Source organism: Ornithorhynchus anatinus, chromosome 9 (genome assembly GCF_004115215.2).
Source record: "Ornithorhynchus anatinus isolate Pmale09 chromosome 9, mOrnAna1.pri.v4, whole genome shotgun sequence".
In the NCBI taxonomy this organism is placed as follows: domain Eukaryota; kingdom Metazoa; phylum Chordata; class Mammalia; order Monotremata; family Ornithorhynchidae; genus Ornithorhynchus; species Ornithorhynchus anatinus.
Window position 1 is genome coordinate 42,654,331 of NC_041736.1, and position 25,742 is coordinate 42,680,072.

The 25,742-nt window shown below is 42.0% G+C and overlaps 1 protein-coding gene across 1 annotated transcript in view; it reads right to left on the reverse strand.

Moving 5' to 3' along the window:
* Window positions 1-726: 726 nt before the first annotated feature.
* Window positions 727-25,742, reverse strand: part of PCSK2 (proprotein convertase subtilisin/kexin type 2) — a 127,670-nt gene continuing 102,654 nt past the window's right edge. The window contains exons 9-12 of the mRNA XM_001515364.5: window positions 15,194-15,409; window positions 12,191-12,291; window positions 8,648-8,875; window positions 727-3,674 (exon numbers count right to left, since the gene is read on the reverse strand). Of these exons, the coding sequence (XP_001515414.2) occupies window positions 3,188-3,674; window positions 8,648-8,875; window positions 12,191-12,291; window positions 15,194-15,409 (1,032 nt within the window). The 3' untranslated portion in view covers window positions 727-3,187. The remainder of the gene's footprint in view (window positions 3,675-8,647; window positions 8,876-12,190; window positions 12,292-15,193; window positions 15,410-25,742) is intronic.

Sequence of the window (25,742 nt, forward strand, 5' to 3'; positions counted from 1 at the left end):
CCCAAGCCATCGGGCATGAGGATGAATGTAGCCACGGTTTCATTCAATAATTCACCTGTGGTTGGAATTTGCAGCATTGTCTCTTGCAGTTTATATTTGAAAGTAATGATTTATGAATTGTACACTCAGTACTGCCAGAGCACATCTTTTCATTAGGCCTAGTGGATAGAATGGGATGGGAGAACTTGGGAACTTCTGCCAGTGCCTGCCGCGATAATGGGAGAAATGGTGACATGAGAAGTAATTGTGCAATCTGTGCAAGGTTTTGGACGTGCGGTGAGTACTACGATGCAAGTTTTCCTCAACACAGAATTCTGCAGGAACTCAATGCACATGTTATTGTAGAATTGGTTGAACCCAAGAGAGGTATTACCAAAAAATTCTCTAAATTAAACCTTTAGGCTTATTTGTGAGGGTGAGGTAGCATGATCCCTTCATTCATCAACAGTGATTGAAATGGGCTGTGGGCCAGGCCCGATTGTCTCATTGATACAGTCCACCCAAATCCCCATTATTTGGTGCCTAGAGACTTATATTTTTACATGCTTATCTCCTCGAAGAAGTCATCATTAATAAATAGACTGGATTATAACTTTTTTTTCAGGTACTCAATGTAAGACAATGTCCAGTGTTATCAAGAGATGACTATTTTGATTTAGAGATTTGAATTATTCGCAGGTTGATTGGAACTGGTTTTAATGAAATATATAGCACATCCCACATAACTTCTGGTAGGTAATGTTTTATTATAGAGCCTGCTAATTTGTACAACATGTCTCTATTGTACTTTGATTATAAAACAGCATCACAAGGGATTGATATTTTAACAATCTAAACCTGTCTTCATCATTTTCCACGTAGTTTCACTTTTTTTATATAAATGACTATAAATTAACCAACTGCATCAGGGATACCATAAAAACATATGCTATTGGATATTTTCCAATGTTTATACTGATGCAAACAAATGGAATAGAGACCAAGGATTTATATATAATTTTCTATATAATTATATATTGTATTCTCATATCAAAACTTACCATTTCTATTAAGAAGCTTAATATGTTAATCTCTAATTTCATAAATTATACCATCATTGTGAAAAATATGAACAGCCATTTTATAATTTTGCTGCTATATAAGACATTTAATGTTTATACAGGAAACTGCAAAATTACAGGAATATAATATGAATTTAATGTACACTTCCAGCTAAATCTCCACAAGGATGTTTCTTTAACAAGGACCTCTTTTGTATGTTTAAAGACTTTTATTGATGATCTCTGATCTTTTAGTAAGTACACATACACCTTACACACATTTTATGTATATTTGTATGTATGTACACACATAGAAAGTATATGTATACACACATACATACACATGTATATATTATACATATGTAGATAAGTATTTCTGTGTGTTCATGCACACATAGTGTCCTTTGGTTTATTTTCAGATGCTCAAAATGAAATGCATTTGATTTCTGCTTTGGGAACCAAAGATTTTAAAGATCATCCTTAGCAGGTGGTACATTTTCTAATGAAATTGGAAATGTGAAAAACTGAATTTAAAAATCCTAAGAGAGTTGCAAACTAAAAAGAGCCCAAAAAACACCCTCAGTTATAGTGGACTCAGTCTGCAGCTTATCAAAATGAACACAAAAAGACAAAGCATTGTCAATGACTGAATCCTAAATGAGACTTGCCTAGCCCTTCTTTAAGTCATTCCCATAAATGCTAAACCTCCTGGACTCAATAGGCTCTTCAGAAGTGGAAATGAGGGAGATATTCAGGTGAACATAAACAATTTAATTTCCTTTGAGTACGTGTGAGGAAGGGCTTGGTAAAGAACAAATCGGAGGAAAAATATGTCAGAAGAATCATTTGAGAATGTAATTATGACAGCCTATCCGGGTAAATTGTGTGCAAATACACTGTAGATGAATGTCCATCTCTATACTAGTTTCTCTGACTGCCAGGATGGTCAAGCCATGTTTGCATGCATATTGGGCCCAGGAATGAATCTTTCCTGAAAGCTACATGCCTCTTTGACATTAGGTTCTCTTTGCAAGGGTTGTAAAAACTACCCAGACATGCAAGAGGACCAGTTCCCAGTTGATATATTCAACTAACCAATTCACCTACAACCCAGATACTTAAATGATGCTTAAAAATTGGCTTCATTGTTCATCCGAGCGCAGAGATCCTATCCAATGATCTTCCTGCTTAAAAAAAAAATCAAATGTACATTATATTGTTGCAAAACCAAGGCATCCTTTATTTTCTGCACTTATATAACATCAAACTGCTCTTTAGAAAAGGAGTTTGTAGTTTTTAAAATAGCATTTCAACAGAAACCTTGCCTGCCAACCTTCACCTATTGTAAAATTTTGACAGTCACGTAACAAGCCCCAGAAAATAGGGGTTGAGAATGAAATGCAGACTGACAAAATGCAAACAAGTTATTCTGTTTGAAAGGAGGCTGGTGAAAGGAGAGCCCAGCAGTAATGATTCGTTTTTGCCTCGATGATCGATCAATCCCCAAACCTATGTGCTTTAACAAATTTCTTACCCTGAAGTGATAATGGTTGATTGATTGATTGATTCATTCATTAATGGACTTCTAAATGATGCCTTCAGAATGTATTATCTCAAAAATATATCCAGCTATCCTCACGAGTGCACTGGGATTCTTTTAAAAAGAAAACAGTAAAATACCTTGACTAAGGAGCAGGCGGGATTGACAGCACATGGTGGGGATTTTAAAGCTCTCTCTCTCTCTTCAGCCATATTTAGAGATAGACATGTTTGGTGCTACAAAGTACAGATTTTCAAATTTCTTTTTCACCGCTTATATAACATTTACCACACACACATCAAAAAAAGGGATAAGCTGCCACAGATTTGTTTGCAAGGTATTACCTATTTGAACAGCACAAAAAAATCATTTACAGTCACAGAGTGTACATAGGAATTGGTAAGGAACAATAAATCTGTGGTTCAAAGTGTAAAATAAATATCTCTGTGGTAATGAAAGTCTTCCTTGACACTACAGAAGAATTTAAATCAAGAGAAATGGGCTCATCGGTGGAGATGATTAATTTTCGCCTAAGAGAAAGATAGAAAGCGGAAAGATCCGAAGAGGATTTGGGCTAGGAAACCAAGGTGAAGTGAGACATGCCGTGCTAGTTCTTACTCAGAATGCTCTTAAGACTTCTCTCCACAGCTTCGTCTAATTCTTCTTCCAGCTCTTCCTTTTTGGACATTGCCAATTTGGACTTGTAATCCTTCACTACTTGGTCTATGTAAGGGGCGCTCTGAGTTCCATGAAGCATCAGTGTCCATTCCTTCAGCACCCCCCTCTGGGGGGAGCTCCCAACAAACCCAATGTCCAGAATCCATGTCCCTCTGGCGTCTTCCCCCCAAGTGTGTGTGGTCATGAAAGGCCACTTGTCAAAACCCACCTTGGAGTCATCATCTCTGGGTCGCCGGCTGAGCAAAATGGATTTGGTGCCCATTGGGGATGTCATATTGATGTTCAGATCTCCTCTTCTTGTAGTGTTCACGGTTATGACGGCTTGAACGTGCTCAAGATAGCGGACAAAGTTTTCTTTCCCCTCACAAGCATCAGTCGTGAGTCTCAGAATCAACTTGCCACTCGATGGTATTTTCCTGAGGGTAAAATAAGATTCGGGCACATTAAGCGGTGGAAGAAATTCTAGCTCACCTGGAAAAAAGATGAACAGTTTTATTTACAAATATCTCTCTCTGACGCCATTTGCTCTGAGGAATTCATTTTATTTTGGGACAGTCTGAGGACTCACCCTCTCGTTAGGTTTAGATCCACTGACTGGATTGATTTTCCCCGGGGGTTCAGTTGACTTAATAAGCTCTTGGGGGACTTTGCCTGAAACTGTGTGTGTGTGTATGTGTGTAGTGGGGTGGGGTGGGGGCAGGGAGGAAGGGGAGTGAATCCATGAGAACATGGTCTCCTGGTGCAAAGTAAACACTCAATGGGGATCAAAATACAAGATCACTGCCAGCATCAGATCATTCCAGCTTCAACCAATCCATATGTTTTCTTCCCCCCTCTTTTACTGATGGTATTTAAGTGTTGTTTTTTATGACATTTGTTAAGCAGTTACTATGTACCAGGCACTGTACTAAGCACTGGGTTAGATATAAGAAAATTGGTTGGATACAATGCCTGTCTCACATAGTGCTCACAGTCTTAATTCCTATTTTACAGATGAGGTAATTGAGGCACAAGAAGTGAAGTGACTTACCAAGGACACCCAGCAGGTATGTGGTGGGGTAGGGATTAGAAGTCAGGTCCTCTGACTCGCTGGCCGATGCTGCTAGGCCATGCTGCTTCACTATGCCAAGGGCTGTACTAAGCGTTGGGACAGATAATCAGGCCAGACACAGTCCCTGCCCTACGTGGGCCACACAGTTGAAGTGGGAGGGAGAACATGTACTGAATCCACACTTAACTTCTCTGTGCCTCAGTTTCCTCCTCAGTAAAGTGACTTGCCCAAGGTCACCCAGCAGACATGGGGTAGGGCTGGGATTTTCAAACCTTTAGCCCAACCCTAACAGCCATTCCGTCGGGCTGAATCAAAGCGTGGTTTTTCTCTGGTTCACTTGCTGAACTTGTCTCCTCTTACTCCTCCACCTCTTGAGCCTTCTGATCGGCTCAGTCCTCCTGGGGCAGAGTTCACTCCTTAGTCCAGACAATGCTTTAAAAGACACCTCTATCCTTCCCCTCTCCCCAGCTCCCCACAAGCTGCCTGGGCCAGTTTGAGCCGAGGGTCTGCTTCGAACTGAGTACCTTGGTTAAACCAAAGAATTCTAGTTCGCACCAGAACTCCTCAGTTTATTCCCCTAGAGGTGGTCTGGCTCTACCAAGGGAGGAGCGTAGGTCTCTAGAGCTTCTTGCCTCAGCCCTCTCCTAACCAACTGCTAGTTGCTCCGCTGGCAGTCGTGCAGGCGGGGGCAGAGATGGCTCTGAGCTGGCAGCCGCCACCACCATTTTCCAACCTCATAAGGGACCTGGATAGTTTGCAGACTCTGGGAATATGGTAACAGCAACCCCATGCCAGCGCAGTCCCAAAATATACAGCTCGGGGCTTAGCTTCCAGATCATCCGGGTGACAACCTTCCTTTACATTTGTTTTCTTTATTTCTTCAACAGAGAAAAGTCAGGATGGAGGACTTCTCTCTTGAGCTGAGTAATCCAGGTGAGAATGCCTATAATGGTAATGCAAGGAACAGCTGTGAATTCTATTACTAAGCTTGGAGAGTCGTTCTTTTTACAGTTAGTACTAACTGGTAAAAGCTTAAGGGTGAAAATGAGTCTCAAAGCTATACCCATCAAACCCTTGCTTTTTTCTGAGTAATGCCATTCATCTTGACATACATTATTTGCATGATAATAAATCACCTTGCTATTACCACTATTAACAGTGTGTTTAAGATGTAGGCCTAATCTTTTCTTTTTTTCCAGTCTGATTAACCCTAGGCTTGGTAGAGCAGCTAGGGACGGGATCAAGCTCTCAACCATTAAAAGTCAATTACTAAAATAAAATTAGCATTGTCACTGTGGTAAAAGTGGAAAGTTCTTCTTGGCCTCTAAATGAGAAATGCAGCAGAAGTATTATTTGGAAATCAGAACTGCGGACTCCTGAGTAAGGGCTATGAGGTGTTGCTCCTTGCACTTTTGCTGTCTCTGACATGTAGACATCATTTGTGCTATATGAGATATTGTGGCCTAAAGTTGTATTATGATTCAGGGATATTCCAGCAATATTTTTCAGGAGGATTCTAATGTTTGGAGATGGTGATTAGAGTGGCTTCTTTGAAATCTTGTGTCCTCTTTTTTCAATTCTCCATATGTAGCACTAAAACCCCCAAGCGGACATAAAGTCCCCTAATTGCGTGCAGATTTCTCCAGGCCGGCCAGTCGTTTCAGGTGCGTTTACATTTTTTGTCACCCGCTGCCTTGGAAGTTGGAACTAAGGTCAGGCCTTCACATTTTGAAATTCTCAGAAGTTTTAGAAGTTAGTGAATTCTAGGGTGTTCTTTAAGTTAAATGTGTAATCTTTTGATGCTGAACCACTTTGGCTTGACTGTAATTAGTATTCATGCCTTTTAATTTTGTTCCAAATTTTATTCCAATTCTAGAATTGGAAATCACATTAAGAATTTCTCCACATTGTTTTGCGATAGCAATGACATCAAAATACTCATGATGATGAGGCTTTGGGGACCTTTTAAAGCTAGACAGATAATTAACTCCATATTTTGGCATTTCTCAAAGTGACTGGACAGTGCTGATTTGGATGGTTTTTCTGAACATTCCTAAATAGCCCAATTCACTAATTTTGGCTAAACTTCTCAAAATCTCTGCCTGGAAAGATTATTAAATATGTTCAGATAGCTGAATCTTGTCAGTTTTATTGGGCCCAGACTGTTTTAGCCAAGGGCCTTTTTAGTCTATCACATACTTTGTTGTTAGTGCTCAATTTAATACAAGTTGCCCTAGTGCATCTCCAGTAGAGTCCAGAATTTGCAAATATTTTTTCCTCCTTTTTTTCCCCCCCCAGATCTGTCAATATTACCCTCCCAAGTTTATGGTGGAGAAATCTGGGCACAGAGGGATTAAGTAGATTCAAAGAGTCACCAGCAATTTATAATTTTAGTTTTAGAATGCTCATGGAAAAGATAATCAAGGCAGAAAATGTGGATTAATGATTTTCAGAAGTGAAGAGGCATGTACTTTGGGTTGAACTAATCTTTTATCCTCAAATATGAGTTTATCTAGCATACAAAGAGTCATTTCCTCCTGGGTGCTGGAACTGAAATAGCTCTTGTGTCTTTGAATAGACAAAATGGTGGATGCTACTGTTGTTCATAGGGAGACAGTTTGTAAAGTATTTCTATTCCTCTAGTTTTGCCCAGATTCACTAGAAACCATTTTGTCTCAATCCCAGCATGCGTAGGGCACAGAATCTTAAAATTCCCCATATTTCTTTAGTTGTCTCAATCCCTTCCACCATTTATAAACTGCAGATTCTCTTCTGGTCTGTTTCTCTTAATTGACATTGTTGCTAAGACACATTTTGCCTTGTGTTCTGAACTAAATATAGAACTAGTTCCTGAAGCAATGCCCAATTAGGAAAATAAAACAATTAGTCCCACTGAGGTAAATGCTAGCATCCCTTCTCATTTTTATAGAACCTCTGGAGGACTGAGGTTGTAACTCGTTTCTTTTTCTGTTCTTAACATATGTCATATGGAGGAAATGCAGATCTCTAATTGCAATCTCTGCAGGAAGAAAGACTTCCTTCCGACTTAGACTACCTTTACAAAAACTTCACCTATTTGGAGAATGTCAATCTGTACAGAAGGAAAAGTAAAGAAGTGTGATCTCTTGAGGAGAGGGAGAGTTGGCATGTTATCTGGTAAATTTTCTACTCTTGCTTGCAAGACCACTTAAGCGATTAATGTTGTACAGTCTGTCGTTTATATAAAATGCAGTCAGTATTGCATCCTGCATCAAACAGAGCCAGTAATTTGAGGAAGTCTGACCCCTATGGGATACTGTCCTCTTCTCAAAGATGAGGAACTCTTGGACCCCAAGATAGTACTATTCTGTTTCCAACTCAAAATGCCCTGGTAATCAACATCAAAAGCCCAGAGGATTTTGAGTCAATCCTTACTATATATTGGGCCAGGACCCTTTCTTTGAAAATTGCATTTTGGGGAAAAAAATTATTTTGCTCTATTTGGATGAGTAATGAAATAAAAATAAATGATGGTATTAGGCGCTTACTATGTGCAAAGCACTGTTCTAAGTGCTGGGGGATACAAGGTGATCAGGTTGTCCCATGTGGGGCTCACAGTTTTAATCCCCATTTTACAGATGAGGTAGCTGAGGCACAGAGAAGTTAAGTGACTTGCCCAAAGTCACACAGCTGGAAAGCGGCAGAGCAGGGATTAGAACCCACAAGCCCTGACTCCCAGGCCCAGGCTCTTTCCACTGAGCCATGCTGCTTCTCTAATGGTAGCTGATCTGCGACTAGCTTTTACTACTACCTGATATCAACACTCAACCAAAAGTAAAAACCTCCAGCACCTTTTAATGTTTTGCATATGCAGTTCAAGAAATTTTGCCCAGTCTGGAAATATGGAAGTTTTTCTCATTTCATTGCCTTGTCTAGGGTTTCCCAAAACCTTGCTCAGGAGAGGATGTATAACGGTCATGTGTTTGAGTGACAGGAGCCCCATCTCTCTGCAGACACTAAGATGGCGAAGCAGACTAGAGCCAGTGCTCCATAGTCTCAAATCTGAAATGAGGAAAACCCCTCTCCCTCAGGTCGTCTGACCCAGAAAGAAGGCTATCTGAGCAGAAAGCTAAGTCTAATAGCCTTATACAAAATACTGACTAAAGAGAACTTGGTTTTAGCTGTAAACTGTTACTAGGTGCATTTTCAATCCTCTGTGCCCCATCAAGTAGATTGTCTAGAGCCCAGTTATGTTCCTAGGGTAACCAACAAGATGTGACTGGATTGGCATTTACAGTGCTATTCAGTATCTATGTTCCTTAGTCACTGCAGGGGAATAGATTCGATATCTTCACTCACTCAGGCTCTTGCACTGAACCTCCGACACAGTGAAATCTCTCAGGCACCGTCTTCCAGTCCTTGGCCATCTTCACCATTGCCCCTGCATCAAGGACCCCGTAGCCGAACAAGTGGTTGAACTCCAGGCCGACCCCATTTCGCCGCCACTGATGGACCTCATCATGAAGCTGGTTCCTTTTGGAGGTGAGCACAGTCAAGTGTTGCATGTCTCGCCACGTCAGATCCATGCTAGAAAAGGAGAGCAGAGAACGTCAAGTTGAATTGCTGAGTGCAAAGGGGTCTAAGGGCATTTCCTGCCAGATAAGAAGGAATAATGGGTCACTGTGGAAGTTACTGTAAGGCTATCAAGTAAAGAAATGGTGCTTGGTTTAGAGAGATCCATCCTCTGAGAACCTCTGCTAGATAGAAGCCAGAGGATCTGTGCTCCATACCAGAAATCTTTTGGGTTTTTTTGGATCAATAGAAATGGATCAATCAATTAGACTCATTGAGCACTTACTGTGTGCAGAGCACTGTACTAAGAGCTTAAGAGAGTACAGTATAACAGTTGGTAGACACGTTCCCTGCCCACGTCGAGCTTATAGTCTAGAATATAAATAAGTGGATCCCACATTAAATGCACTGTTAGGAGTTCTGAATGGTAACCTCCTACTGACCCATAATCTTTTGCTTGAAAGAATATTTGTTTTAATAGTTCAGCAGACTTCTTGAATGTAGAAAAACCCCTTGAAGCAGTTTTCTGATGAAATTAACAGTTCACAGTGTAAATAGCGTACAACTTTGAAAGTTCATATCTGCTAGACGTATCTGCTAGAATTAAGTTTTGATTTAACTGTGCAAAACGTATCAAAAATGACATGAGAGATGGAATTACAGTAGAGAGCTGTCTGAACTACAGCTAGTTCTGATAACTGAAAATAAACTTGGGATTATTGAAGAAAGGAAATTGCCCCAACTAATAGGAACTGAGAGCAGTTCAGGTAAACCAAAATTCAGGTAGATTCTGTGGACCGCCATCCACCCCATTTTGTTCAGCTAACCAAAGTAAAGTGCAGGGAGAAAGGATGGGGAATAGTGGGCGGTGGTCATAGTGTGGTATTCCCTACCCCACTCTCCTTCAATTTAATAACACATAATAGAATATTCTTCTTAGTGATATGGAGAAGTGATGACTAGAAGAATGAGTCCCAGACAAACTGTGGCATCTTGAAGTACCAGGATCTTTTTGTAAATGTCACCTCCCATATTTCTACTCCAACAAAACCAAAAATTTAGCTTGAATGGCCACGCTTATAAAAAATGCTATTTTAGATGTGACAATTGCTATAGACAATATTAGAGCAGTAACACCAGTGTCTTAATCTCAAGATATGGAAGGAAAAAAAATGCCCTGGAACCACGGTATACATTGGTGAGACACTGTGGGCTCTGAGCTCAGTGGGGTGCACTCGCAGGGGTGCTCTCCAACTGCACTATAAAACCCTAAGGGCACCCAGTGCAAGGATGAAGATTAATGTCCTCCCTACAATGATCAAGGGAATGAATGGAGACAGGGACTCACATTTTTTCCCATGCTCCCTCCCAGAGGGGAGGGGACTTCAGACAACTTAAAATTACCATTCTTTGCTTTAGTCAATGTGGAAATACCTTAAGGATAACTGTATTTGAGGGAGAGGTGAAGATAGGAGAGGAGAGGGAGGGGGGAAGCAGAGGTAAGAGAAGAGATACTAAGATAGAGAAGAGGAGGAAATATAATAAGAGAAAAAGTCAAATGGGAAAGAGGAGTAGAGGAGGAGAGCAAGGAAGAAGGGGAAAGAAGTTAAAGGTTAGAGAGGAGGAGGATTTTATTCTGATCAGTTCATTTCCCAATCTTCATTTTGTTTTAGCAGATCCACTTCTGGAAGGTCTAAATTTCCTTACCTTGGTTTCTTGGACCATGGGCTGGTTTGTGAGATGACTGTGCTGAAAATAAGTTAAAAATGCCTAAGCCTGAACTGATTTCTCCCTTACTTTTTGGAGCTGGAAAAAACAGATGGATGGTTTGAGAGTGTGACCAAAATATTTTTTTCAAATGTCGTCACTGATTTGCTTTCTAACAAACCTCATTCTGACTGTCCCAGTACAGAAAAGCGACAGTATCAAAATTGAAGTTTAACCATTTACTCAATTGATCATGGACGAATTGGATCATCCAGAGGAAGGATTTAGGGAAGGTGTTCAGGCATTGGTTTGAGTCTTGGTGTGCCTATTACTTTACCTTTGATCTCCTCTGGTCTGTAAGCTCATTGTGGGCAGGAATTGTGTCTATCTAATCTATTGTACTCTCCAAGCACTTGAGACAGTGCTCTGTACCCAGTAAGTGCTCAATAAATACCACTGATTGATTAATCCTTGACTGATTGCTATTTGACAGTGTCACAGATAAATAGAGTAAATTCACAGGTGTAACTTGGGAAGTTAGCAGGAATAGGAGGTGATCATTTAAAATGATAGAACAATGAATGGACTACTCCCCATGAGCCTCTCATATTATCCATACTTCAGGGAGAGCAGGAATGGCAGAAAGTGACTACAATTACCAATATCTTTTCCCAGCAACTGTATAGTCAAGAAGAGCAAGAGGAATGACTCCTCATTTCCTCTCAGCAGCTCATTTCTCTCAGAAGAGATGTTGGGTTAACAGTATTACAAACAGTCATGCATTGTGTCAGCAATAAAACTAATAAGAATGAGGTTAGTATCAGTCTCCATAAATATTTTTGAGAATCTACAGTGTACACTGCATTCTTCTTTGCATATATGATGAATTTATGTAGAATTTGAAAGAACTTTTCTTTCAAAGGGGCTCAAGGTGCTTCACATCAATTAATTTACCTATATAAAACTCTTGTGAGTTATTATTTACAGGCAAAGAGAAGTTAAACCAGGGCAGGGAACACGTCTACCAACTCTGTTCAATCATGCTCTCCCAAGTGCTTAGTTACAGTGCTGTGCATACAGTGCTCAATAAATACCAGTGATTGATTTATTGATTGCAGAGGGCCCCAGCAGCATATACAGTGGGGAGGGCATAAGTTAATCAGGCAGGTACAGTTAACCAGAGCAGTGGTTAAGTGAGCTGTCCTGGCAGACAGCACCGCTCCTATTCCACCCCCTTCTCCCCAACCACTCTACGTTAAGGCAGAAAATCCTGGTTTGTGGTGATGATGAGATGATGGAGCAGTGTTAGGCAGGTACTAAAAACTGACTTGGTACCATCTTAAACCTGCCAAGCAACTAGAGCTAACAAGAAAGATGTGGTCGAGGATCCCCAAGTCCTAAAAATGTCCATATATCCCATTATACTGGGGAGATCTAAAACACATCCAACTCGAGGGCAGGAGCCATGGGGCTGGCCCTGCGAGTTTGTTACCCCTGCTGGCAATAGACTCTCAAGCCTGTTTTCTGCCTCAGCTAGAAGCAGGTGTAGAGCTCTTTAATGGTTGCTCACCCCCCTCCCAACATCCACCCCCTTGAGAGAAGGGGTATATGGGGTTTACATACTTAGCCTCCAGGGCCAATGCAAACACACCAGCAGCTTCAGGAGCAGCAGCAGATGTTCCAGAATGACGCAAGGTGCAGTTGCCATATAAATCCGTGGTAGCCTAGAAGGGAAGATGTTTCAAGCATGAATAGGATGAGCAATATCACATTTAGAAAAACTGCAGATTCAAAACTAGTTGGAGAATGAATAGACACTGGAAAACTTGGGGGTAGCCATTCACCCAGAAGCCATTTCCTTTTCTGGAGAATTTTCAAAAACAGATTCGTCAAGCAGTAATATATCAAGAGGAGCATTTGCATATGTCTAGACAGTAATGATTCTCGTAAAAACTGTGCAGTTTATTGTGCTTAGGTAATGCAAGCAATGAATGGGCTACATTTACCCTGCTGCCCTTCTTTGTTGGAGGAAAACTTAATGAGCTAAATTTCAAAGAACTTTTTCTCCCCACAAACTTTCATTTCAGCAGCTGAGACAGTAAACACCAGAATTAAGATTTATATATGTATTCAGACCATCAGATTACCTCTGGTCCTTCAGAGCGAACTCAGTTGGCCACAGCATTTTTGAGGAAAAGAATCCACATAGGATTCCCTGACTTAAAAGTTTGAGAAAAAACCAAAATAGAGTAAAGGAAGGGGGTGGGGGGAAAGCACATAATGGTCATCAGGAGGATTTTAAAAGAAGGGTCAAATTCCTCCATTGGCCCTATTCTTTGAGCTGGGAGCCCAAAAGGGAGCTGCTATAAGCTGGGGAAGGGAAAAGAATGTATCTCCTTTTCCTCGGGGTAGCACACCCTGGTGATACATCTTTGGGGGTGGGGTAGGGGACAGGATGGACATGTACCACCTCCCACATTTCTGGGGCGCCTGGGCTGCTCCTCTTCCAGCATGCATTTCAATGGGACCCAAATAGAACAAGCTTTGGAAGCTGCTGTGGGCATCACCAGACCCAGTTCTCTCTCAAATAGGGTCCAAGCCTACGCTGAATGGTGACTACAGAAGGCCCAGGAAAGTCAAGTCTTTCCCCTACCGTATTCCCAGCCTGCACCTGTTGGCGCCAATTGGCACAGAGTGGTCAAAGTTCAGCTTCTAAGTCCTCTGGGAGGAATCACAGATTGGAATGTATTCTCTGCTAGATGTTTTCAAGGGAAAAATCACAAAGGTCTTAGGAGAAATGGCTCTCATTGAGCCATGGACAAGTATTTCTCTATCTCCTGGTCTATCTAGAGAATGGTGAGGTGATAAAGCTGCAAAAGTAACAATGTATTTTTATTCTTTTCCTTTCCTCATCCAATTCATACTTATAACAACGCTGCTAAATTTATAGCTGTAACTTCTACACAACAACAAGTATAAAATCCAAAAGTCCACATGGCAACTGAAGCGAGTGCAAACTTGCCAGGGGAATGACCTGAAATCTAAATTCTGTTTGCTATTAACTCATCTCATCTTCTAATGATCAAATAATTGTATATAAATCAACAACTTCTCAGAATCTTTTCCTTGATATTGGTTCTGCGGTATTGCCCAGGATAAATCTGTAATTTCACAAGTATAACTACAGCCAATAAGAACAATCTTCTGCAGAATTTAATTCTGAACAAAAGCCATCATTTTACTTATAAAATAAATTGCGTTGTTTTTCCTCTTTAAGCTCTTTTTTAAAATGTCTTTAAAATTTGAAGTTAAACCTCAAGAAAGCCAAAATATTAGACATGATTTAATAGCTTGAGGAAATAGAGATAAGAATAGATTATCTTTTGTTTAAGATGTCTAATGCTTAGTAAATCTTGGTAGGTGCAAGCTACTTCCAATTTGGAGCTCTCTTCCTTGTTTGTTAAAGAAATAGATGCTAAAATCCCTACATTTTTGTCCAACTATATATAAAAGGAGTATTCTTTTACATTATAGAGAGTTAGAAAAAAGCATGGGGAAAGAATGACAGGCTACTTGCCAACAGCTTGGGAGCACCCACATACATCTGAATAGCAGAAAACATTCCTTGACCTAGAGAACAGGGTTTGCCAAGTTCTCACAAGAAGCCAGGCACTGTTGGGAAACATAACTCCTGCATTAACTTCTTGGCATTCTGGGTCCTCAGTGTGCAGGGTATGCACAAGGGTGGAGAAAAATAGACATTGAATATTCTAAATTGACATTGTGATTAGCTCAGGTGGGGCTGAAATATAATTCCCTGGGTAGTATAACTCAGGTTAATTCATTGTCTGGGCAGGGATTACAATTTCAAAGGCTCATGAATAAAGAAGAATGAATCAGTAACCAGAAAAGGCAATCTATGTAGGCAGAGAGCAAGGAAGTTCACTTGCTTTGTTCACAAAATGCCCACCCTTGGCCATATCACGAGCTAGAAAAAAATTCACTTAACAGAGGAGCACTGTTTCTTTTTAAAGAGGGCAGCATCCGACACTTGGACTCACCAAAGGTGATTTGGCAACCAAAGTAATAGTAATAACAGCTCTCTTGCAATTTAATTCTCAAAGAGGTTTTATTTCTAGACCCTAATTTTGACTTGATAGATGGGGAGGAGGGCAGATACTGTCATTTCCATTTTGCAGATGAGGGAACTGAGGCCCATCCAGGATCACTCAGCCAATCAGTGGCAGAGGTAACCCTAGAAACCGGACTCCCCGACTGGTAACTCATCTACAGGCAAACAGGGAAGCAGTGTTGCCTAGTGGAAAGAGCACGGGCCTGGGAGTCAGAGGACCTGGGTTCTAATCCTGGCTTCCCCCATTTATCTCCTGTGAGACCGTGGTCAGGTTACTAAAATTCTCTGAGCCTCAGTTTCATCATCTGTAAAATGGGGATTAAATCCCATTCCCTCCTACTTAGACTGTGAGCCCCATGTGAAACAGGGATTGTGTCCAACCTGATTATCTAGTATCCACTCCGGTGCTTACCATGTAGTAAATGCTTAATAGATACCATTAAAAAACATGCCCACACAAAAAAAACAAAACACTCAATAATCTGAATACTCACCACCCCAGCTTCTGGGTTCCTTTTCCGCCCATTGCTGAATGTGGAGGCCAAGGTTGACGAGCAGCTCTCATCATACAGAGCAGTCCGACCGTCATTAATGGCTGAATTGATGGAGATGGTCCACATACTTGAGGCATAGCCATCACAGTTACAGTCATCGTAACTTCCTCCATCCCCAGACGCCCATACGTAGATGCTGCCTTTGCCACCACGACCCTGAGAGAAAGAAGGGAGAGATTAAAACCATCCCACTCAACAATGCAACGGTGTCAACCCCACACCTGTCTGCCACGGCGCTGCAGGACTCAGTGGACTTAAATGGATTCTCCACACGTAAGATGTGTGCATCTGCTTGGAGCCCACATTTCCTCAGCAGTTACAGATTTTTAAAAATTGAAATCTTGCAGCCTCAACTTCTGAGCAGAATGCTTTCTGCAGTAATAGGAGAAGCACCAGAAATGGCATTCACTGGTGGTCTATTGAGTGCAGAGCACTGTACTTAAAGTATAACAGAAGGTCAAAAAACAGACCCTGCCCACAAGGAGCCTATACTCAACTGAGAAATGTATTCTTTGCTCAATATCAATGAATCTCAGAGTCTTCTGTGTCTGGAACTTATGTGATGAATACCAAAGGAGGTGGAGTCCATGGGACCTTTTCTGGAGGTCTTTGAAAGTAGGAGACATTCTCAGATGGTTTAGGTATGGTTCTGTCTAAAAGCAAGGGGGTGACCCAGTTAGCCTTTCCAAGTCCCTACCAGCCCCAAAGTCCCATGAAATATTAAGAACATGTGGGAGCAGCTACGAGAACTTAAATGGGCTCAACACACATTCGCAGAATGTATTTCCATGGAAATTGCAGGATTTTTAAAAGACAACGAGGAATAAATAAAACTCCCATTTTCTAAATAAGGTCATGGGTTTTCATTTGATAGATCTGAGGTGGGCAGCGAGAAGAGGCGCAACTGTGGTTGGAGAGAAAGGGTTCCTTTCTGAAGGTGGGATTGGGGCAGTTGGACTGAGGTGGCTTAGTGAATATTTAAATCCCCCATCTGTTCTAGTAATGAGAGTGGAGAGAAAGGAGAAGGATGGTGAAAGAGGAGGAGAGAGAAAGAATGTTCATATGCAGAGAGAGCATGCAGAGTTAGAGTGATTGAGAGAGACGAGCTAATGAATACATGAATGAAAACCTGTGTTTAAAACATCTGTTTGGGAACATCTGGAGCAAATATAGGGTAAAAATATGGAGTCTTTTGAAGAACGAAAGAACTTAGCCAACAGGTTACCGTAACTGCAACCCCAGGCAAATAGTGGAATGGTGGGCCGAGAGTCAGTTCTGATTTTGCACCCTTTAGATATTAGTTGAGAAGAAACAGTGAGATTTTGACTGCTGTTTCAGTTGGCAGCAGAGTCACGGCAGCCACCATTAACTAAACTACAGATTCCAACTACATCTGAGAATGCAATTTCAGGCTTTGGACTGAAATGCTGCTTCTGAAAGGCTCTTGAGATCCTCTCTGACGTTGCAGCAGGAATAATCTGCCAAGAACGCCAACTCAGTGTCCTGCCAACTGGCTCTGATTAGATTTTAGCAGGCAGCACTTGAGCCTGGTCTCTCCCATTCCAGATTAATCATCTTCCCTTCTGCTTTCCTCTTCCCCCCTTCACAGATAGCTGCGAGAGAGCCCACCTCCTGCAAGGAGTCCTAACCCAGCAATCGGATAGATTGGGGGGGGGGGGGGAGAGGAGAGAAAGAAGAGAGAGAGGAGAGAGAGGAGAGAGAAGAGAGTCTGTGTGTGTGCCTGTCTCATGGTCACACCTAGGACTGATCAGACACCCCTAGATTTCAGATGGAAATGCCACTGGGGTTTCTTGTTGCTGTTTCATTAAACATCTTGAGCTGTTTATCTCAAGAATAATTTTGCATGGTGATGGATGGATGTGTGTAAAGGAGTTCTCCCTTGGGATAAAAATACCAATTGAAACATATTGCCTTGGTTAGCGGTTCTCCACAAAGATATGGGAATCAATTATCACCTTCTGGGTCCTCTGACAACTGTCTGGGTTACTGTGCTCTTCTGGGCAATAACAATGAAAATGCTCACATTCCCCCGAACGCCTGGCTCTCCTAATATAGAAGTCTCTTTCCTGAAATCTTTCTAGATCCTATTCTGCATCAGCAAACACATTTCCAAACTTAACCTCGGGTTTAGGAGGTAAATCTTTTTAATCAAGCAACTTAGCTTGGGTGTTGATTTACACGGAAAGAGACTGGAAAACAGGACTAGCAGAGGGGAGAGCCTGTGGGCCCAGCATGCTTGGGATCTGGGAGGGGGGGAGGGGGCAGGAGAGGGACGGGAGGAACTTTGTCTGGGCGATTAATCGTTTGGGTGGTGGTAGGACAAGAGAATATAATGTCAAAATGACACACCTCCTTATTGTAATTATTGGACAATCCAACATAAACTTATCACACGTACAGTGAATGTTAAAAATGATTGGAATGTAAATAATAATAATTACGGTACTTGTTAAGTGCTTACTATGTGCCAAGCACTTGTTCTAAGAGCTGGAGTAGATACAAGGTAATCAGGTTCGACACAATCCCTGTCCCACAGGGGCTTACAGCATTAATCCTCATTTTACAGATGAGGTAACTGAGGCACTGAGAAGTTAAGTGGCTTGCCCAGGATCACACAGCAGGCATGTGGCGGAGCCGGGATTAGAACATAGGACCTCTGACTCCCAGCTTCTAATGTACAACCCAAAGCCAAAAGGAAGTATCATTAGAAATAATGGTATTTGTTACGGACTTACTATGTGCCAGGAATTGTACTATGTGCTGAGGTAGATGTGAGATAATCAGTTGGACACACTGTGCCACATTGGGCTCTCAGTCTAAGTAGGAGGGAGAACAGGTATTGAATTCCCACTTTACAGATGAAGAAACTGAGGCACAGAGAGGTTTAGTGGGGTTCACACAGCAGGTAACTGGAAAATACAGTATTAGAACCCAGGTCCGCTGATTCCCAGGCCCATGCTTTTTCCACTAAGTCATTCTGCTTAAAGATTAGCAAATAGAGAATGGAGGTGAGGAGGGAATAAAGCCAAGATCCACCCGAAGTTACTCCAGTGGAAGCAGTAGACTGTCCCAGTTATTTAGGCAGTCCACTATGAGAAGAAGGGTGGCTTAGTGGCAAGCACTCAGGCCTGCATGTCAGAGGACCTGGACTCTAATACCAGCTTTGCCAGCTGCCTGCTGGGTGACTTTGCTGTGTGACTGTGGGCAAGTCACTTAACTTCTCTGTGCCTCAGTTCCCTCATCTGTAAAATGGGGATTAAGACTGTGAGCCCCACGTGGGACAACCTGATTCCCCTATGTCTACCCCAGCGCTTAGAACAGTGCTCGGCACATAGTAAGTGCTTAACAAATACCAACATTATTATTATTATTACTTTGGCCAAGCCACTTAACTCCTCTATGTCTCAGTCTCCTCATTTGGAGAATGCAAATTCAATAACTCTTCTCCCTCCTACTTAAACTGTGAAACCCACATGGCACAGTGAGTTCAATCTGATTATCTCGTATCTACCTCAGCACTGGGTTCTGATGCTGACTCTGCTACTTGCCTGCTGGGTGACCTTGGGCATGTTGCTTCACTTCTCTGTGCCTCCGTTTCTGCATCTGTAAAATGGGATTGCTCCCTCCTACTTAAAGCGTAAGCCCCGTGAGGGTCAGGGCTTGTTCAACATGAATCATCTTGTAATTACCCCAGTGTCTAGTAAGGGCTTAACAATTACCATTATTATTACTTATCATTTCTATTACTACTTAGGTAGGTGGCCACCTTAGTCTTTCCTCTACACTGTTGCCTTTGACCTTGAAAGTTAGAAATGTAATTCACGCAGCAGGGGGCTGCAGCAAGCTAGCTATCCCCACTGTGTTTTATTGAATGTTCTCACCATTTCCTTCACTTGCCAAACCAATTACAGTATCCTGATTGGATTATAAATTCTTAAGTTGTTCCTTCCAACAGTTCCAATTTCCATAGCAAATTTTATGGCAATGTCGTAGGTAACATTGACTCTCTGCAAGGGAGAAGAATGAATATCCTGTTCTGATATCTGCTTAAACTGGCCAGGGCTGTATTAATGAATTTCTTGAACCATCCATCTCAGTTGAACATTGAACAAGAATCACATTTAAAATTCAGGCAATGGCAGAATTCGGTTATTTTCATGACTTTGTTTTGAGCCCTCCGGCAGGAAGAATTACACAACAGTGGAAACCCAGAAAGTTATCTCTAAATTCTGTCTGCTGAGACAGAGGAAAACACTGCATTACTGGAAGTTTGCCAGAGTTTTTTCAGGGAACCTGATTTGAACTTTGCAGAACTTAAATCCCTAATCAATTCCGCCCCAGAGATAAGTATTCTATCTGTCTGGGTTCATGTCTGCTGAGTGAACCTGGTGCCAGCAACCCAAAGACAGGCATCCTCTTTGGTACATCTAATTTCAGAGAGCTGCACGTTTAAGGGGTAGACATATACGTTCTAGGGATTTGGGCAGAAAATCTATTAAACACAGTAAAAATGTTCTAAACATTTAAAAATAACCCCAAGAGCTCATGATCTTGGACTGTGGCTATCAACCTTCTGGGAAAGGATTAAGCTTCAGCAACTTTTAACATTTCGATTACTAAATTTAATTCTGTATGTTACCTTTCCCTCCTATTGGATCCAGTTTTGGATTCCTATGAATTGCTCCTCACTCCATCATATTAGAGAGCATCTCCTGGCTCTGGGAATGCTTGACAACTCCATGTCAAGAGGTATTCCTGAGGTCATGGCAGAACTTAACTTCTCTGTGCCTCAGTCTCCTCATTTGTAAAATGAGGATTAAATACTCATTCCTCCTTCTATTTAGATTCTGTACCTTGTAGGGGACAGGGATTGTGTTTGACCTATCTTGCATTTACACTAGTGCTTAGTACAGAGTAAGCATTTGTCAGCTATGTGACTGTGGGCAAGTCACTTAACTTCTCTGTGCCTCAGTTACCTCATCTGTTAGAGAAGTTAGAGAAGCAGCGTGGCTCAGTGGAAAGAGCCCGGGCTTTGGAGTCAGAGGTCATGGGTTCAAATCCCGGCTCTGCCACCTGTCAGCTGTGTGACTGCGGGCAAGTCACTTAAATTCTCTGTGCCTCAGTTCCCTCATCTGTAAAATGGGGATTAAGACTGTGAGCCCCATGTGGGACTACCTGATTCCCCTGTGTCTACCCCAGCGCTTAGAACAGTGCTTGGCACATAGTAAACGCTTAACAAATACCAACATTATTATTATTACCCCAGCACTTAGAACAGTGCTCTGCATATAGTAAGTGCTTAACAAATACCAACATTATTATTATTTAGTGAATACCATTATTATTATTATTATTATTACTACTATCATATTGCAATTTCCTTCCAGTCCTTGCTCACTCTGATTCATCACACCCAACCCCATTTTCCTATCCCCCTCTCTTCCCTGAATTCCCTATCCCTTACTTTTCCCTTCCTTTTGGAGGGTAGAATTTCCAACACAAACACGAACTGCAAACTCATACAAATTGACACCTAAACACTAAAATCTTTATGGTCCTCATTCCACCCAGTAATATCCCCCTCAGTGAAGTTCAGCCGACAACAGCTCCATTCCCCTGACCGGTCTCTGGCTGTGGGCCTGGCTCAGCCAGCCCTCCCTGGTACTACCCACCCGGACAATCTCAGTATCTTGGCACGCTAGTCTCTGGGGACCCGTTCTGATCTGGATCCCTCATGTGGACCGGATCTGAGGCCTATCCTTCAGCCAAGTTAATCCTTAGGAAAGAAATTTTATAGATTTAGATGTGTGCAACAAGGCGTTCTCAAATGACATGATAAAATATTCCCTTTCCTGACAAAGAAGCCCTTCAAAAACCTCACCACCCCACCAAGTCTTTGTCCATCTTTCCTATGTGTATCAGTGTTGAACTGGTGATTCATCCAATGTCAGGGAGCCAAAGCTACTGAAGCAAAAGATCACCGGTGCCTTGGGTTATTTCAGTGTTATTAAGCCTTTTCCTTCCACAGTCTGATTTTTCATAACTTAGGTCTGTGGATGGGTGCCGCATTTACAGAGCTCAGTTCTGCCCACGGTGGGGGGAAAAATGGAGTACAAGCTTTTTGGCCTTTAGCCAGAGTGGCGATGAAGGAAGGCAGCCCCCTCAGAAATGAATGGGCAGTGATATTCTGTCCTCGGGGATGTTCTCAAACAGCAGAAGACAGGAGTGGCGGGAGTGAGCTCCTTTTAATTTTAATCAATATGTGGTGGAATGATGCACCTTTGGGCATGGGGGTGCCCAGCATTGACTGAGTGCCCTCCTTGTGAAGAGCCCTGTAAGGTGCTTGGGGAACATAGAGAAGGATCAGTGGTGATCCCTACCCTCTAGGAGCTTATCATCAAACACAGCTTTGTCTGCTGCTGCCTGGAGTGGGATCCCCTGCCCTGATTTTTTTTCTTTTATGGTATTTGTTAAGGTTTTACTATGTGTCAAACACTTTTCTGACACTGGGATAGGTACAGGTTAATTAGATCAGACATAGTCTCTGTCCTGCCTAGGCTCAGCCCATGTAGGAGGGAAAACAGGCATTTAGTCCCCATTTTATAGTCAAGAAAATGGAGGTACAGAGTTGTTAAGGATTTGCCCAAGGTCACACAGCAAGCAACTGGCAAAACCGGAATTAGAACCCAGGTCCTCTGATTTCCGGGCCTCTTTCCACTAGGCCGTGCTGCTTCTCACCAATGTCTCCTGATTGTAAAAATAACATTGCCACACCTTGAAGTGGAAAGGGTTGGAGGAAGGCCAATCTCTGTGGGATCGAACTCTTTGAAAGCAGCTGCCCAGCTAATTTCATCAGGGCGGACCAGGAGATGGAATGTTATTGCTTTCTATTAAATGAGGACCTTCTGGAGTCTGTTACCACCCATGTTCCCCACTGATGGCCACATTCAACGTTTTAGGTTATTTTCGCTCTGCACAGGCGGGTTTTAAATAAGCCTTGTCATTTCAATCTTTCTATTAGATTTAGATACTAACCCTCAAGAATACCTACACTATTTAGTTTTGGGCTAAGATGATCAAAGTGGAGAGAGGGTCTTAATTAAACTCAAGGGGTCTTTGGGGCCCTGAGTTTGAGGGTGGAGTTACAGATTGGCTGCCTCACTCCTGACTGTACCAACGGGTAGGATCATAAACTCAAACCCAAACCCTCTGACCCCAAGCTGTAGTCCAGAAGGACACCGGAGCCCCTGGAGACTGGCCCCCAATGGCTCCTGCAGATACCAGACACCCAGGACACATGGCATTACTGGTGGTCCACAGTGTAGGCCCCAAAATGCTACATTGTCAACTGTGACATTTTATGGATGGATGCCTGGGCCTAGAGCATTTCTCTGAGGGGACCTTGATCCACTCTCTCTTCTTGTCAGAGCTGGGATGTTCCCCTAGCTTATCTAATAGTTTCTAAAGCATTTTCCCACTATAAGAAGGTTACTTACAACTCAATAAAAGAAAGAACGTGTATCAGAGCAAAGAAGACTTCTTTTACTTAAGCACCAGCATCAACTTCTAGCTAAAGAATCCATCAAATGAACAATTTTAGGGGCAATATCTAACCTACTACTAGTGTGAAACCAAAACCGCATTGAAAATTGGATCAAAATGAATTTACATAAGCATCTGGGGAAAAAAGTGTAACAAGGAAAAAGCAAATGTTATTTTGCTTGGTTGGTAAAACTAATTGTGTATTTTGGTAATAAAATAATCCCCTTAAACTCCCTATAAGTTCATGTTATTTCTGATTCATCGATTGCAGTAGAATCAGGAAAATTGAACCTGTTTTACTAGAGGGCTGTGAAGATTCTTCACGGCATATTTGAAAAACTAGTTCACTTTCACCTTAAAAGCACATTTAAATTCATGACATGTCTCTACCTCCTGCCACTTCAGTTATCATTTATTCATGAATAATCATCCTGCCTAAAAGGAACAAGCTACAGAGTGAAAAAAAAGATCAGTTTTAGCCATTTTCAGAGTCATAAAGTATATGTAATCATACTTTCAGTAAAAATTAATCAGTTACTATTTTGAAAATATTCATAAATAATTGTTACTTTTTCAGTTAGGTTTGTGACTTGAGGCTGTAGAATTGGAAAATGGATTCAGTGACAGTAATCAAGTTTATCACATTGAATGTCCAAGGTTAGGAATACATATAAATCAAGAGTTGAAAATGAGACTTCTCACCTCCAACTGCAGTTTATTCTTTCCCTCCATTCTTATATGCTGGTTTGTATTCCTTTAACAGTAGAAATTAAAGAAGAAAAAGGCCTTAGTCTGACTTCATTTACTTTATTACCCAACCTCCTCTCAGGTATTGCGGGAAGATTTGGGGACTGAATTATTTAAGAAATTGCCTTAATTTTCCACTTCAGTGTGCCTTTCGGGTAAAGCCTTGATGTGTTATTTGCTTCTCAGGGAAGTCACCTCATTAAAAAGAGAATTTCCCTTGAAGGACCAGTCACACTGCAAGTCTCCAGTTGGTCAGTGGCCTTTGCTAAAGCCCCTCTGCTTTCTAAGAGCTGAATTCGCATGACTCTTGGGCAGGTGACCTTAGGCAATGTCACCATTTTATGTGGCACATGACAATTGCTTTTCTTAGTCTGTAGGTACTTAGTGAAGAATTTCAATCAATAAGCACTTATCATATCCTACTTCGACTCCTATAACAGCCCCTTCGCTGACCTCCCTGCCTCTCGTCTCTCCTCACTCCAGTCCATACTTCACCTAGCTGCCAGGTTCATTTTTCTAAAAAAGAATTCAGCCCATGTCTCCCTACTCCTTAAAAACATCCAATGGTTGCCCATCCACCCACCTCTGCATCAAACAGAAACTTCTTACTGCAATCGCTTTAAAGCACTCAATCAGCTTTCCCCTTCCTATCTTACCTCACTGATTTCCCACTTCAGTCCAGTCCACACATTTCACTCCTCTAATGCCAGCCTATTCACTGTACCCCAATCTTGACTATCTTGCTGTTGACCCCTTGCCCACCTCATCCCTCTGGCCTGGAACTCCCTCCTCCTTCATATCAGAGAGACCACCTCTCTCCCTGCCTTCAAAGCCCTCCTAAAATCACATCTCCTTCAAGCGGCCCTCTGCATATGAACCCTTACTTCCCCTACTCACTCTCCTCTCTGCAGTTGGACACAGTTGGTTCTGTACCCTTTAGGCACTCACTCTTCACCCCACGGCACTTACATACAGATCCTTTTACCTCGCCATTCCCTCCAGCTAATTCATTTCAATGTCTCTCTCCCCTTCTGCACTGTAAGCTCGAGAGCACGGATCGTTTCTTCCAACTGTACTGTACTCTGAAGTGCTTATTTAGTAGAGTGCTCTGTGCACAGCAAGCACTCAATAAATACCATCGATTGATTAAGGTTCAAACAAATTAAATACCCTTAGTCCTGCCACAACATGTTTTCACTCTACGTTTTGGCAAGAAGGTAATAGCAGGAAACATTCTTATGACAACACGAGTGGGAGTACAACAAGATGTAATGTCGGAGAGATCAGTTGTGCAGTCTCAGATATGGGGTGAAATCAATGGCGAGTTTTCCTTAATGTGTGGCTCCGTAAGATGCCCAAGCCCTGCATTACAGGGGAACTGGAGGTATGTTCATTTGGAAAATGTCAATAGTGGCATCATGTGCTGTGTTTTGGAACAGAAAAGGAGACCTGGCCTACAGCAGGACAATTCCTGACTACTCCAAAGACTATTCATGTTTTTAATAGTAATATTTAACAATTGCACAGAGCATCTTGTATTTGAAACTCCAGCGCCTATTCCCAGGAAAACCTGTAAAAATCCTGAAAGTAGCACCACCATTTCAATTTCTCCTTTGGAATATGCCTACTTAGAAAACTGACAGTGCATTCCAAAAAGAACATGCATTTAAGACCCTGAGCAGTGTTTCACACGAGCACCTATTAGACTGTCTTTCTCCAGCTGTTTATAGACATCTAATAGAGTATGAGACTATAGACTGTCTGTGGGTGTGTGATTCCAGTATGCCTATTCTTTTAAGGTAATTATATGCCCCAGCCACCCAGTTACCAATGCTACTCAGGCAAGACTTTTCTTCTCTGTAGGAAGCCCAGAACTTCTTCTGGGACCTCGAAGGACAGGGAAGGTGATCAGCATACCATAAGTGCCCCAAAGACAGAGATGCAGGAGAGAGCAAACACCTAAGACAGGAAAAGTAAAGTAGAAGGAAAAGCTTTTCTAAAGGGTCACCCTGTGTTGTACATTCTCAAGTGGCTGTCAAGCTGTCCTCCAGCTCTGATCTCTGGAGCCAATTCTATTTTTTTCTCACCTTGTGCTCCCATTTCCCAGCCAGGCTTGGAAGTAGGGAGTTCTTTTGCTTCTAGGGAGCACGGCCCGGAGGACCTAGAAAGGTGGTGATGT